Here is a 14,687-nt window from a genome sequence, read left to right on the forward strand (position 1 = left end):
GGGACAATCCGAAGATCAGGTAGATTGCGCAAGTCCTTCACAGCAGACCAGTGTTTCAACCAAGCAGATGAGAAGCTCCTTTGGTTCATTTCTTTTTTTCTTCCACGAATCAAGAATAAGGCTACTGCATAGGACCAACTATATTGGTATTATAAATTTACTCATTCGGAATAAATATTTCAGGTACCCTATGGGAATCAACAACTTTAAAATCTGATAGCCAGGCAGGCATCAATTTTTAAAAATGAGATAAAGTATCTCATAGTGCATTGGCACTGCCAGTGGCTCCCTGTAACCTATGTAGTGACCTCCACGGTGTGCCCTAGCCATGTGCCTTGCTGGGTGTGCTATTTACCAACTGATGAGCCCAACTTAGCACACTGGGGCAAAATGCTGGCAACCAGGAATGAGTTAGCTGGAATTTTATAATGTCCAATAACAGACCAACTATATTGGTATTATAAATTTACTCATTCGGAACAAATATTTCAGGTTCCCCATGGGAATCAACATCTTTATAATACCACTTAGTCGAGCAGCTCGTCTCCTTTCTCCCAAGTCTTCCCGGCCCAAACTTTGCAACATTTTTGTAACGCTACTCTTTTGTCGGAAATCACCCAGAACAAATCAAGCTGCTTTTCTTTGGATTTTTTTCCTGTTCTCGAGTCAAGTAATTGTGGTGAGGGTCCCATACACTGGAAGCATATTCTAGTTGGGGTCTTTCCAGAGACTTATATGCCCTCTCCTTTACACCCTTACTACAACCCCTAAACACCGTCATAATCATGTGCAGAGATCTGTACCCTTTATTTAAAATCATATTTATGTGATTACCCCAATTAAGATCTTTCCTTATATTAACACCTAGGTACATACAGTGATCCCCGTATGGAACTTTCACCCCATTAACGCAGTAATAAAACTGAAAGGACTTATCCTATTTGTGAAACTCACAATCTGACTTTTAACCCCGTTTATCATCATACCATTGCCATCTCACAACATTATCGAGGTCATTTTGCAGTTGCTTACAATCTTGTAACTTGTTTATTACTCTGTACAGAATAACATCATCTGCGAAAAGCCTTATCTCTGATTCCACTTCTTTACTCATATCATTGGCATATAAGAAAACGTAAAGTTCCAATAATACTGCCTTGAGGAATTTCCCTCTTAATTATTACAGGGTCAGATAAAGATTCACCTACTCTAATTCTCTGAGTACTGTTTTCAAGAAATATAGCCACCTATTCAGTCACTATTCTGTCTAATCCAATTGCACTCATTTTTGCCAGTAGTTTCCCATGATCCACCCTACCAAATGCCTTAGATAAGTCAATCGCGATACAGTCCATTTGACCTCCTGAATCCAGGATATCTGGTATATCTTGCTGGAATCCTACAAGTTGAGCTTCACTGGAATAACCTTTCCTAAACTCGAACTGCCTGCTATCAAACCAGTTATTAATTTTGCAAACATGTCTAATATAATCAGAAAGAGTGCTTTCCCGAAAGCAATGCGTGTCAAATCGACTGGCCTGTAATTTTCAGCTTTATGTCTATCACCCTTTCCTTTTTACACAGGGGCTACTATAGCAACTCTCCATTTATTTGGTATGGGTCCTTCATGCAAACAATAATCAAATACAAGGTGTCCGGGTTAAAGGTACAATAATATAAAATTTAATAACTTGAGAAATAATGGAGATATTTATTGGCAGTTTGTTTCTAACATCTAGAGTAACTCAAAATGTTTTCTGTGTTTGCTTGCAGTGGCGGTGGTACCGCATGCACATGCGAATAACTGCATTGTTCACGAGAAGCGCACCAGTAACCATGTGGACTCCACAACAGAAGGTCTTCTGTGTGGTTTCGCTCACGGAGATAAAATCTGTTACACTAGTACAACATAGATTTCGGCGTGAGTATGGACTGTTACCAACTGATGATGTTCCCACTTACGTAACAATCATGAAATGGGACAGGTGCCTTCGAGAATCTGGGACCTTGCTGTTGATGTCGGGCCACCACGCCAAGCACACAGTTTCAGAGGCTACTGTTGATTTAATCCGCGAGTCCTTCAAGCGGAGCCCTCGTAAGTCAATTGGACAAGCAAGTATGCAGTTACAGTTACCTCATTCAACAGTGCACGATATCGTCCACAAAAGGTTGCGCCTACGGGCGTGCAAACTGCAGCTTCGTCAGAAAATCAAACCTCAGGACAGGCCGCTATGGAAGGCATTCGCGGAGACAATTCTGGCAAAAATTGATGAAATGAGGCATTCCTCGATTCGGTCTGTTTCTCGGACAAGGCTACATTCCATATTTCCGGCATTTTAAATAAGCACAGTTGCCGCATATGGGGACCTGACCTTCTCCCCACATAGTGATAGAGTTGGAACAGGACTCTCCGAAAATGAATATGTGGTTTGGATTGTTGAAGGACAGGCTTATTGGCCCATTCTTCTTTGCGGAGCCTACAGTTAACGGAACTCGTTACCTAGAAATATTATAGCAGTATGTTTTGCCACAACTTCCTCGTGATGTGATCTTTCAGCAAAATGGTGCACCATGCCATTATGTGGAATTTGTGTGGGATTTCTTGAATCGTGAGTTCCAAGATCGCTGGATTGGGAGAGGTAGTCCATCAATTGCTTGGCCCCCTAGAAGCCCCGACATTACGCCACTTGATTCTTTCCTGTGGGGGTTTGTCAGGAATCAAGTGTAGCAGACACCAGTTCGTGATCTACCAGATCTGCGTCATCGCTTTTGTGCAGCTATCGCAAATGTTACGCCTACAATGCTGCAGAACACTTGGACAGAAGTGGAATACTGATTAGATGTCTGTCGCACCACTAATGGTGCGCATATCAAGGTTTATTAATTATGTAAACAAACATTTTGAGTTACCCTACTTGTAGTAACTGTAAGTTACAAATAGTAGATAGGAATTAAGACCGTGAAAACAGGTAAATACAGGGGAAATGAGACAGACAGAGGAGGGAGGGAGAAGGACGGATTTCAGGCTGCTTTAATCCTATAAAGTTAACAGTGAGCGTGTACACTGCGCTGCCAAGCAAAGAGTTCTTGAAGTGATAACACTTCTAACATTTGTCCATGATAAGTCCACCACGTGAAATTGAAAACAACTAGAGACATCAGTCTGCAAGATTTGGTTGGAATCAAGGCCTGAAGGGCATGCTGTAGTAAAACATCAAATCTTTAAGTCTTTAATAGAAAGCACCAAACATGCTGAAATTAAGATTTTTGCTCACCCAGCAGTACGATGAATTTCAGTGTAGCATTTTCAAAATGATTGATTAAAATATCGCAACGGACCAGCTGCTTGCGAATAAAGCTGCTCTCTCCACTCCAGAATATTCACACTCGATATCTGACCGTCCGATGAGATGCAGGAGCACGCTTATATAGGTGGTAGAAAGGCGAGTCCAGAAGTTACTAGAACGTAGAGTACGTACGCACAACGTAGCGGCGGAGAAGCAGGAGCAGAGGGGAGCAGCACAGTCAGTGATGAGCCGAACGAGCGTGTAGACGATGAAAGTATAGCAGCAGTAGAACGGGGAGGTTGGCAGACGGTAAGAAAAATATAAAGGCCTTGATGTTGTAGAGAGTCTGTAACATATTCCCACCACCGGGAAAATCCGAAGGACCGGGCGAGTTGGCCGTGCGCGTAGAGGCGCGCGGCTGTGAGCTTGCGTCCGGGAGATAGTAGGTTCGAATCCCACTATCGGCAGCCCTGAAAATGGTTTTCCGTGGTTTCCCATTTTCACACCAGGCAAATGCTGGGGCTGTATCTTAATTAAGGCCACGGCCGCTTCCTTCCAACTCCTAGGCCTTTCCCATCCCATCGTCGCCATAAGACCTATCTGTGTCGGTGCGACGTAAAGCCCCTAGCAAAAAAAAAAAAAAAAAAAAAATCCGAAGGATGGGGGAGAGTTGCGATAATCCAAGAGATGAGAAGAGAGTCCCACATTGTCCCAGAGAGGCACCTTCCCAGGAACTCATAGAACAATGCAGCAGAAACAGAAAGCAGAAACAAAGAAGCATAAGCAGTGAACCAAAAAAAGGGGAGGAAAAAGGGGAAAGGAAAAAGGGATAGACAGGAGGAAAACGATCCAGATCGCATAAAAAAAGGAATACAAATATACATAAAGAAGAAAAGAGTGGCCTTAACAAATGAATGTACAGATACAATTAACATAGATGCTTAATGTAGTATATTAGATTAAATAATTCCCATAATAGGAAACAGCGATGGAGTAAAGAACAAAACCCCCAATAGTTATTCATATGGGAGAGTCAGACATGGGGCGAGGGTGAGTGGAGAGAGCAGAACTGAGTCGTATTTTCTGAGACCTTTGAAGAACACCTTGACCATCTAAAAGAGGTCCTTAATCGCCTTCGTAAGGCAGGGTTAACTGTGAAGTTATCTAAGTAAGTAGCCTTTGCTAAGCTTTCCATGTCATTTGTAGGGCATATTGTGTCACCCGATGGTGTTTCCATTGATCATTCTAGAACACAGGCCATCCGCAATTTCAAACCTCCTAAGGACATCAAAGGTATTGCCAGATTCATAGGCATGGTGAATTTCTTCAGGAAATTTATTCCTAATTTTGGTAACAGAGCGGCGCCCTTGAACTTACTTCGCAGGAAAGGCGTCATATTTGAGTGGGGGCCTTCTCAACAAGCCGCTTTCAAAGACCTGAAATTAGCTCTTTGTAATGCCCCTGTTCTTGCTATGCCTGATTTCTCAAAGAAATTCACTGTTCAAACCGACGCGGCGGCGGTGGCTGCAGTGCTTCTTCAAGAGACTGAACTTGGAAGGCGACCCATCGCCTATGCGTCTAGGACACTATCGGCTCAAGAAGCCAAGTATTCCATCTATGAACTTGAATGTTTGGCAGTCTTATTTGCATTAGAGAAGTTCCGACTCTACCTGGAACACGTCAAGTTCGACTTGGAAACAGATAACCAAGCCTTAAGCTGGGTCTTAGCTAGGCCGCTTCGTACTGGTCGTATAGCCCAATGGGCCATCAGGATTTCGGCCTTCCAGATTGATGTTAGGCATATAAGAGGATCTGAAAATGTTGTGGCGGACGGACTAAGCCGTATGTTTTCTAATGGTGTGGAGACCTCTGAATTGGAAGATAGTTCTTCTCTTCCCACGGCCATACCTTTGGGCATTAATGCCATTCTAACTGATGCCCTCATGTTGTTTAGGGACATTGAAAAATATCAACGCGAAGATCCAGTGCTGGCTCCCATTATGGAAACCCTTTCTTCTGGGGAACATGTTGTCCCTTACGTGTTGAGGAATGGAGTTTTATGTTGCCTGTCGAGGCATGATCAAAAGATGAAAGTTGTGGTTCCAGCTGTTCTTGTACCTATGATCTTCAAGTACCACCATCAGACCCCATTGGGGGGCATTTAGGCATCTTCAAAACTCGAGAAAAGATCCCGGAGATGTTTATTTGGAAAGGTATGGACGGTGAAATTCGCGAATTGGTAAAAGCTTGTAAATCTTGTTTGTATAGCAAACCCACCATGTCCACTAAGCTAGGGCTATTATCTTCTCATCAAGCGTCGCGCCCCATGGAACGCCTCTATATCAACTACGTAGGACCCTTCCCCCAATCAAAGGGGAATGCCAACAAATTCATTCTTGTATGTGTAGATGGTTTCACAAGATTTTCCTGGTTATTTCCGACTAAGCTGGCTACCGCTCAGTCCACCATTTCTTGTTTAAATTCCATCTTTGCTTCTTTTAGTCCGTGTCAATATTTAGTCTCTCATAATGCCAAGGCATTTACATCCAATCTCTTCCGTAAATTCTGTTTTGATCTGTCCATCTCTCATGTAACTACTTCGGCGTATTATCCTCAACCATCGTTGGCTGAGCGGGTCAATCGTAATCTGAGATCGGCTTTAATTGCCTATCATCATGAAGATCATTCTAGGTGGGATACGTCCCTGCATTGGTTGGCCTTTGCTTTGAATTCTGCAGTTCATGAATCGCATAAGTTCACTCCTGCTTCTTTGATGTTGAAATTTGTGCCTAACACGCCGCTCTCTAACCTTTGGTCTCTTAATTATATTCTACCAGAGACAATAGATCCCGATAATATTAGAGATCTATGGAAGAAGGCTAAAGCCAATATTAAAGTTTCTCATGAAAAGGTTAGGGAAAGGTATGATCGTGGATGGAGGCCCACCAATTTAAGAGCAGGAGATCAAGTCATGGTAAGAAACTTTGTTCCCGCGGGCAAGCTTGCCTCCAGATTTCATGTGCCGTGCATCATATTAGATTTCCTGACTCCCGTTACATTACTGGTGAGCAATCCAGCCACGGAGAGGATCTTTAGAGTCCACATCTCACAAATAAAACCTGTGTAACTTCATTGTTAACTTCCCAATCAATTTAGCAGGAGCTTTGAAGGTTATATTTTTTTATTTTAAGGCCTTCTGCACTATGGTTTCCTTTCTTTAGGTATATGATTTGTATGTACGATCTTTCCCTCTGGTTTTCTTGCCGTCAATTCCTGAGTGGCCATTACCAAGCCTCCGTCTCCTGCATATACACACTTTTGGCATTTGAAGCCTTTCGCGCCGCCCAGTCCTCAGCGTCACTAGTAAAGATCGTACCCTCTATTCTCAAGTCACCAACAACACCTTTCTGTCGCCGAGATCTTACTGTTTCAGTGCACCCGCAGGCGTTCGTCGCCGTACCACCACTAAGGTGGGGTACGGGCCCACTCCACTCGCGTGAAGTCTACCTGTGTACGGCGCGCCGGAGTCCATCTCCCGGCAAAGGCTGAAGTGTGGCGCCCCTACAGCCAACTCATCGGGGGACTTTAAATACACTTCTGATCTGCGGCGTCCTCCACCACGACTACCCCTCTCATAGTAGCGGGAGAGGTGTATCTGAGGGTACTTGAGGGGTCCGGGCGACCTCAACTGGATATCGGCAGTGGCGGCAGTACTTGCCGTCAAAATTATTAACATGTATTTCAAAGTATATTGCAACAAAGACACTCTAAAGCTGAAGTTTAACTAGTTGCTACTGGAATACTTTTTTTAAAAAATTAGAAATTTTTTTTCTTCTTCAAAGTTAAATAATAATTTTTTTCAGAATTCTTCTGTGTCACCCCTTGGAAGAACATTTGGGGGGGGAGATCTGTACCGGGAGGTACACCTCTACGCCGCACATTTAAACCTTGCGCCTAAAAGAACTCCTCTACAGGAGGAACAGTGAACTTGAAACTGGACCTAATAAAAACCATTACTTAGAAGATGTCACTACAGTAATTGGACGTAATTTTCTTATTTTGAAGTTTCATGTACTGTATGAATTTCTACTTGTTTTGTTTGCTCTTCACCAAGAAGTTTGGACTTTCTTCAACAGATGTCACTGCTAATAAACTATGATCATGCACCCTGGTGCAAAGTAGAAGAACTTTTTTTAAAGAACTTTTATATTTATAAGTTATTTTTTTACTAAATTATGTTCCTTCATTTTTGGGTTGGCAGTATTGATCTTTTCTTTCCGCCAGTTTTGAATTCAGCCAATCCCTAATTTCTGTAATTAATTTTCTGCCTATCACAGGCTTCTTCTTCGATTTGGTGTGTAACTTTAAGTTAGCCAATAAAATCGAGAGGGTGGTGCTAATTTATTCATGAAAGGTCTCGAACCTTCCCCGAGGGTTTATAAACTGCGGATTTTCACGTCTCTTGGCCATTTGATCAACATCTAACTTAGTGTGTGTGTCAAGCAGGAGGCGGGAGGCGCCTCTTTCATCAGGCAGCAGTTCTTCAGCAAGGTAATGGCCGTTTAACATCTTTATTTCTTGCTAGGTCCGCAGTTTAACCCGAGGGATAAGTCTGAAACTTTAACGATGTAACCGACTTTTCTGTAAATGTAACTTCTGCCGGCTTATCTAATAACTTCATAAATCTTTAACTGTGAATCGGGGATAGAGAGTGATACACCCTCTCGAGCTCCCCTTCATATTGGTTTGAGGTGACTACGTTTTGTAACTGGTTTTCTTCCTTTCCATAATGTCTTAAATTATTCTTATACGAGTCACCTCCATAGTTTGGGAATAGCCCTTATTTCATCGGCCTAGTGCCTTTTAGGTTTTAAGAATGCATATTTAGGAGTGCAAGTACACGCCTCCATTCAATTTGGTGTTTCGGGCCATTTACTTCTCCTGTTCTTTTCTACTACGGCCCAATAGGTTGGGTACTTGATACCCCTGTTTCAAAGTTTGTTAGTTATGCCTTGATGGCAAGTAATTGTAATTTTCTGATATTGCCTTGAGTAGGCTTGAGAAGTGAGAGCACGTTAGCTCTTTTTCTAGTGTTGTAATAGTGCCTCTGGGAGGCTTGATATTGTGAGTATGGAGCTAGTGCTCCATTGTATTGAGGGATTTCTGCCCTGGTCCAAAATTGTGCCTTTGTAAATTCTGAGCTGAGTGCTCACAAATTGTGAAGCGAGGGGCTGGAAGCCCGGATTACTAAACAGTCACTAAATGTTGGGTGTTCTTGCCTTGTATAAACCTTGTCATGGTACCTGATATGTCATTGTTATCTCACTAAGTGAAAAGTTGTTAAAGTTTTGTTGTTGATTGTTGAAATTCAAAAAATATAACCTGTGTTAAAATTTTAAATTAACTTTGATTTTGTAGTTAGACCCATTCACGCCGGCACCTTCTTTCACCTCTGCTGGTCCACGGGTAACCCCGTAACAATTCTAATTCCTACTTCCTTTTTCATTCTCAGATTTTTGAATTTATCTGAGTGTAAATGCAAGTATGAAGAGGGGAGCTCAATCAGCCTACTTTCTTTCATTTCAGTATGTCATACATAGCATGATATGCCTCAACAAGGATCCTGAAAACTAGCATGTATCAGCAACGACATAGACTAAGAATGAACATAGTACCTGTTAAACAAGTTACAGAACCTCAATCTTCTGAATGCAACATTCCCCACAAAATTGCAGCCCAACAATGCACCTTGATTCTATCTATACAACAGTTGGACATAATGTTGGCATACTACATAGATATTTGAACTTGACACCAAAACCTCAGTGACCCTTTATTTTCTAAGAACTGTAACCTATTTTTAACCTCTCAGCTATACAGTTTTTGTAATATGTGGCCTTCCTGGGACTCCAGCAAGCCAAAGCCCTCCATTGTACCATATGTATATATCTTGTTTGACAGAGTTGACATACAGCATAGATATTTGAATGGGACTCCAGCAAGTCAAAGCCCTTTAATTGTAACATATGTATATATATCTTAACATTAGTATTATATTACAATAAGGCATTCTTGTTTAATTAATTTTTAGTAATGTTTTATTGTGTACAATTGCTATTAAGCAGGTTCACCAACAGCTGATGATGACCTATTTACAGGTTGAAACTGGTACTGTTTTTTAATGTAAATAATTCTAAACACTTTGTAGAATAAAGTATTGATAAGGTGGAATAACTTTGATTTGACATACCCTGTGTAGCTAAGATCTCAAGGTATGCCGTACAACCATTGGAACCCCATCTACCAAATTAACGTTCACATACCAGGCGTTATAAAACATGTTCCCCTAATTTTTTTGAACTGTGTATTTTACTGTTTTATGTGGAGAGAAATGTTTGGCATGACATCACAAGTAAACAAGGGTGAAGTTCACATATGTGGACTATTGGTATACTAAAAGTCGTGGGATACCTGTCTGATAGCATGTTGGCCCCCCTTGAGCCTGGAGAAGTGCAGCAGCAGCTTAACATGCACAAATTCTTCAAGCGGGTGATAATTTTGTTATAGATGTTAAGCCACATTTTTCTGCATTGCTTCCTACAACTCCCTTGTATTTACAGGTGAAGGATCAAGGATATGAGTGGCCCTCTTCACCATGTGCTGTAAATGCTTTATTAGGTTTATACAGAGAAAATATGGTTGCTGTACCATTTGTTTAATCTTTCTTGAAGGTTCCTGGAACCTGTCGTGGACAACCTTGACCAGTGCGATGGTGCATTATTCTATTGGATTATCTGATCATTGTCAAGATTCATGAGGTCAATGAATGGCTGCAAAGGATACCAAGGAGGACTTTTTGTAGCGGCCATCATTTTCATGTAGTTTAGCAGACCAGTGGACCAAACTCATGTCATATAAGTACATACCATACAGCAGTACAGAAAAGCCCACCTAATGGCCATAATCATTCAGGCATCAAATCTATATGGTCTGATACTGTGGTTAGCTGGTTCGAGTCCCGTTGGTGGAAAATATTTTCACCATCAGAAGGGGTACAAAAGGTGGTGGTGTACAATTTCTACTCACTAGATTGTATGCAAAAAGTCTGATTACAATTCCAAATCTCTCCACAGTGTTTGAGTGAAGTGAGGGCATATGACGCTGTCAATGGTGACTCATCCATCAGATCGGGATGTTACGCCTTGAGTAGACCCCTTGGTTTTATTCAACAAGTGTAGGCTGTGCGCCAACACTGGGTCTCACCCTCCCCATACCTCATTACCATCATCATCCCACATCCAGATGTGCAGGTCGCCCATGGATGTCAAATAGAATGACCTGCACCAGATGAGCTGAATAGGTCCTCAGACTGTCCTGCCACTAAAAGCCATGCGATGAATAAAATAAATAAATAAATAAATAAATAAATAAATAAATAAATAAATAAATAAATAAATAAATAAATAAACAGTACAGAAAGACTAACCACCTGTACCATGAATTGTTATAATTGGAATGTAGGGTTTCCAGCTCACATCCAACCATTAGCCTGAAACAACTTGTATCTTGACTTGGAAGAGCGGGAGCGTGCCATGTGTTTCCAGTCCTGTAGAGCCCAGTTTGTAACCATGGTTGGCCGCTACACTGTCTACGATGGATCATAGTGCCTTCAATGACATATTCTCAAAACAGAGGTGACACTCAAGAATGCTCTATAACTCCAGAAATTGAAAGTCCCATTCATTTGGAACCCACTATCATGCCCTGTTTGACTTCAGATAAGGACCTTGCCCTTAGCAATTGACCACTATTCAACATGAATGACATGATTTCCTCATCACAATTAAACAAGATTTTGGCATTCTAAATATGTCTTGGGGTAGTATCACAACTTAACATTTGCTACAAACTCCCTTCCCTGAAACATCTACATCAAGTAGTGGTTACGTTCATGTAGCTGTGAGCTTACATTTGGGAGATGGTAATTTTGAATCCCACTATTGGCAGACCTGAAGGTGATTTTCTGTGGTTCCCTATTTCCACACAAGGCAAATGCTGGTGCTGTGTTATCTTAATTAAGGCCACGACTACTACTTTCCCAAACCTATTCCTTTCCCATCCTTTTGTCGCCGAAAACCATTGATGTGTCATTGCAACGTGAAACCACTAGCAAAAAACATTAATAAATGCATCAAGCAAAAATATTTCATGATGTTTGGTATGTCAGTGTAAACTGAAAAATTGTAATGTTTATTCTGTTTATTTTCTTCCATTTCAGTTAGTAATGATGTGATTATTATTCCAGGAATTCAATACCTCCTACAACAACAGTGCAAAATCTGAAAACTAAACTAGCTGCAGCAGAGGGTCAAGTTCATGTTGATGTGGCATTCTGGGGAGGAGTTATTCCTGGCAATCAGGTAAAATTTGCTTATTTCATAGGTGGAATGAACTAATACGACTTCTTCATTAGCAGAGATATATATGCGTGTGCCTCTTTTTTTTTTTAGAGCAACTGTATTATAATTAATTGTTTAGAATCAGGCTGAATGTCTCATACTGGTAGAGCACTGGTTTCATGAGCCCTAGTTGGTGGGTTTGATACTGGCTCAGTCTAGTTCAATCAATCAATCAATCAATCAATCAATCAATCAATCAATCAATCAATCAATCAATCAATCAATCAATCAATCAATCAATCAATCAAGTTAAACCTGATCTGCATTTAGGGCAGTCGCCCAGGTGGCAGATTCCCTATCTGTTGTTTTCCTAGCCTTTTCTTAAATAATTTCAAAGACATTGGAAATTTATTGAACATCTCCCTTGGTAAGTTATTCCAATCCCTAACTCCCCTTCCGATAAATGAATATTTTCCCCAATTTGTCCTCTTGTATTCCAACTTTATCTTCATATTGTGATCTTTCCTACTTTTAAAGACGCCACTCAAACTTATTCGTCTACTAATGTCATTCCACGTCATTTCCCCCTGACAGCTCGGAACATACCACTCATTACACGTAATAAATATCATTTTTGGTCCGTATTGATGATATTTGATTGAAATAATAACATTAAGTTATTTATTAGACCACCTAATCAATACAAAATCGTCTTGGATGATTTACATAAATTTGTTAACTAATAGTGGTACATGTTTCGCCTTCCTTGAGGGCATCATCAGCCATAGTCTTAACCTTAAATTAAAAATAAGCATCTTAATAACATGTAATAATGAAATGAATTTTAAAATTTTGAAGAGATTTGAAGTAAAATAACATTAAAAATAACAATGATGGTTTAAAAAATATGATGTGATGAGATATAATAGTGGAAGTATTAACAAAATTAACATTAGAAGGCTGCTAAAATAAGTGCAATGGATAAAACAACAGATTGTTATACAACAAGTAGTAAGATTGCATAAAAATAAAGTTGATAGTCTGGCGGTTATAATTAGACGATGGTGAAAAATCATATATAATCAAAGTAAAGAAGAGAGAATAACAGTCAAAGTTAGTCGAGAGATCCAAAGTTTTTCAACTAAAATATCTACAAACTCACAATTTACAACATTTGAGCATTACTTCAAATTTTGAGATGGTCCATAGAGATCCTATTTGAAACTGTTCTTCAACTTCTATTCTACAACTTCATATCATCAACGTGTTCTACAACTTCACCATATGCCTCTGACTTTCGTCTTTTATCATCAAGATCATGATTAACTTCGGATCTCTCGACTAACTTTGACTTTTATTCTCACTTCTTTACTTTGATTATATACGATTTTTCGCCATCGTCTAATTATAACCGCCAGACTATCAACTTTATTTTTTTGCAATCTTACTACTTGTTGTATAACAGTCGGTTGTTTTATCCATTGCACTTATTTTAGCAGCCTTCTAATGTTAATTTTGTTAATACTTCCACTATTATATCTCATCACATTGTATTTTTTAAACCATCATTGTTATTTTTAATGTTATTTTACTTCAAATATCTTCAAGATTTTAAAATTCATTTCATTATTACATGTTATTTAGATGCTTATTTTTAATTTAAGGTTAAGACTATGGCTGATGATGCCTTCAAGGAAGGCGAAACATGTACCACTATTAGTTAACAAATTTATGTAAATCATCCAAGACGATTTTGTATTGATTAGGTGGTCTAATAAATAACTTAATGTTATTATTTCAATCACATACCACTCAGTCGAGCAGCTCATCTCCTTTCTCCCAGTTCTTCCCAGCGCAAACTTCGCAACATTTTTGTAACGCTATTCTTTTGTTGGAAATCACCCAGAACAAATCGAGCTGCTTTTCTTTGGAATTTTTCCAGTTCTTGAATTAAATAATCCTGGTGAGGGTCCCATACACTGGAAGCATACTCTAGTTGGGGTCTTACCAGAGACTTATAAGCCCTCTCATTTGCATCCTTACTATAACTCCTAAACACCCTCATAACCATGTGCAGAGATCTGTATCCATTATTTACAATCCCATTTATGTGATTGCCCCAACGAAGATCTTTCCTTATATTAACACCCAGATACTTACAATGATCTACAAAAGGAACTTCCACCCCATCAATGGAGTAATTAAAACTCTGCGGACTTTTCCTATTTGTGAAACTCACAGCCTGACTTTTAACCCCATTTATCAACATATCATTGCCTATTGTCCATCTCTCAAAATTATCAAGGTCATTTTGCAGTTGCTCACAATCTTGTAACTTATTTATTATAGAGAATATTATAGAGAATATTATAGAGAATAACATCATCCACAAAAAGCCTTATCTCTGATTCCACTCCTTTACTCATATCATTTATATATATAAGAAAACATAAAAGTCCAGTAATACTGCCTTGAGAAATTCCCCTCTTAATTATTACAGGGTCAGATAAAGCTTTGCCTACTCTAATTCTCTGAGATCTATTTTCTAGAAATAAAGCCACCCATTCAGTCACTCTTTTGTCTAGTCCAATTGCACTCATTTTTGCCAGTAGTCTCCCATGTTCCACCCCATCCAATGTTTTAGACAGGTCAGTCGCGATACAGTCCATTTGACCTTCAGAATCCAAAATATCTGCTATATCTTGCTGGAATCGTACAATTTGAGCTTCAATGGAATAACCTCTCCTAAAACCGAATTGCCTTCTATCGAACCAGTTATTAATTTCGCAAACATGTCTAATATAATCAGAAAGAATGCCTTCCCAAAGCTTACATGCAACGCATGTCAAACTTACTGGCCTGTAATTTCCAGCTTTATGTCTATCACCCTTTCCTTTATACATAGGGGCTACTATAGCATTTCTCCATTCATTTGGTATAGCTCCTTCAACCAAACAATAATCAAATAAGTACTTCAGATATGGTACTATATCCCAACCCA

The 14,687-nt window shown here is 39.9% G+C and overlaps 1 protein-coding gene across 6 annotated transcripts in view; it reads left to right on the top strand.

Annotated features, from left to right (window-relative positions):
* LOC136864451 (allantoinase, mitochondrial) overlaps nucleotides 1-14,687 on the top strand; it is a 238,709-nt gene that overhangs the window by 76,457 nt on the left and 147,565 nt on the right. For all 6 annotated transcript variants that reach the window (XM_067141458.2, XM_067141461.2, XM_067141460.2 and 3 more), the window contains exon 4: nucleotides 11,593-11,707. In XM_067141458.2, the coding sequence (XP_066997559.1) occupies nucleotides 11,593-11,707 (115 nt within the window). The remainder of the gene's footprint in view (nucleotides 1-11,592; nucleotides 11,708-14,687) is intronic.

The sequence above is a fragment of the Anabrus simplex genome, chromosome 2, assembly GCF_040414725.1.
Source record: "Anabrus simplex isolate iqAnaSimp1 chromosome 2, ASM4041472v1, whole genome shotgun sequence".
Classification (NCBI taxonomy): Eukaryota; Metazoa; Arthropoda; class Insecta; order Orthoptera; family Tettigoniidae; genus Anabrus; species Anabrus simplex.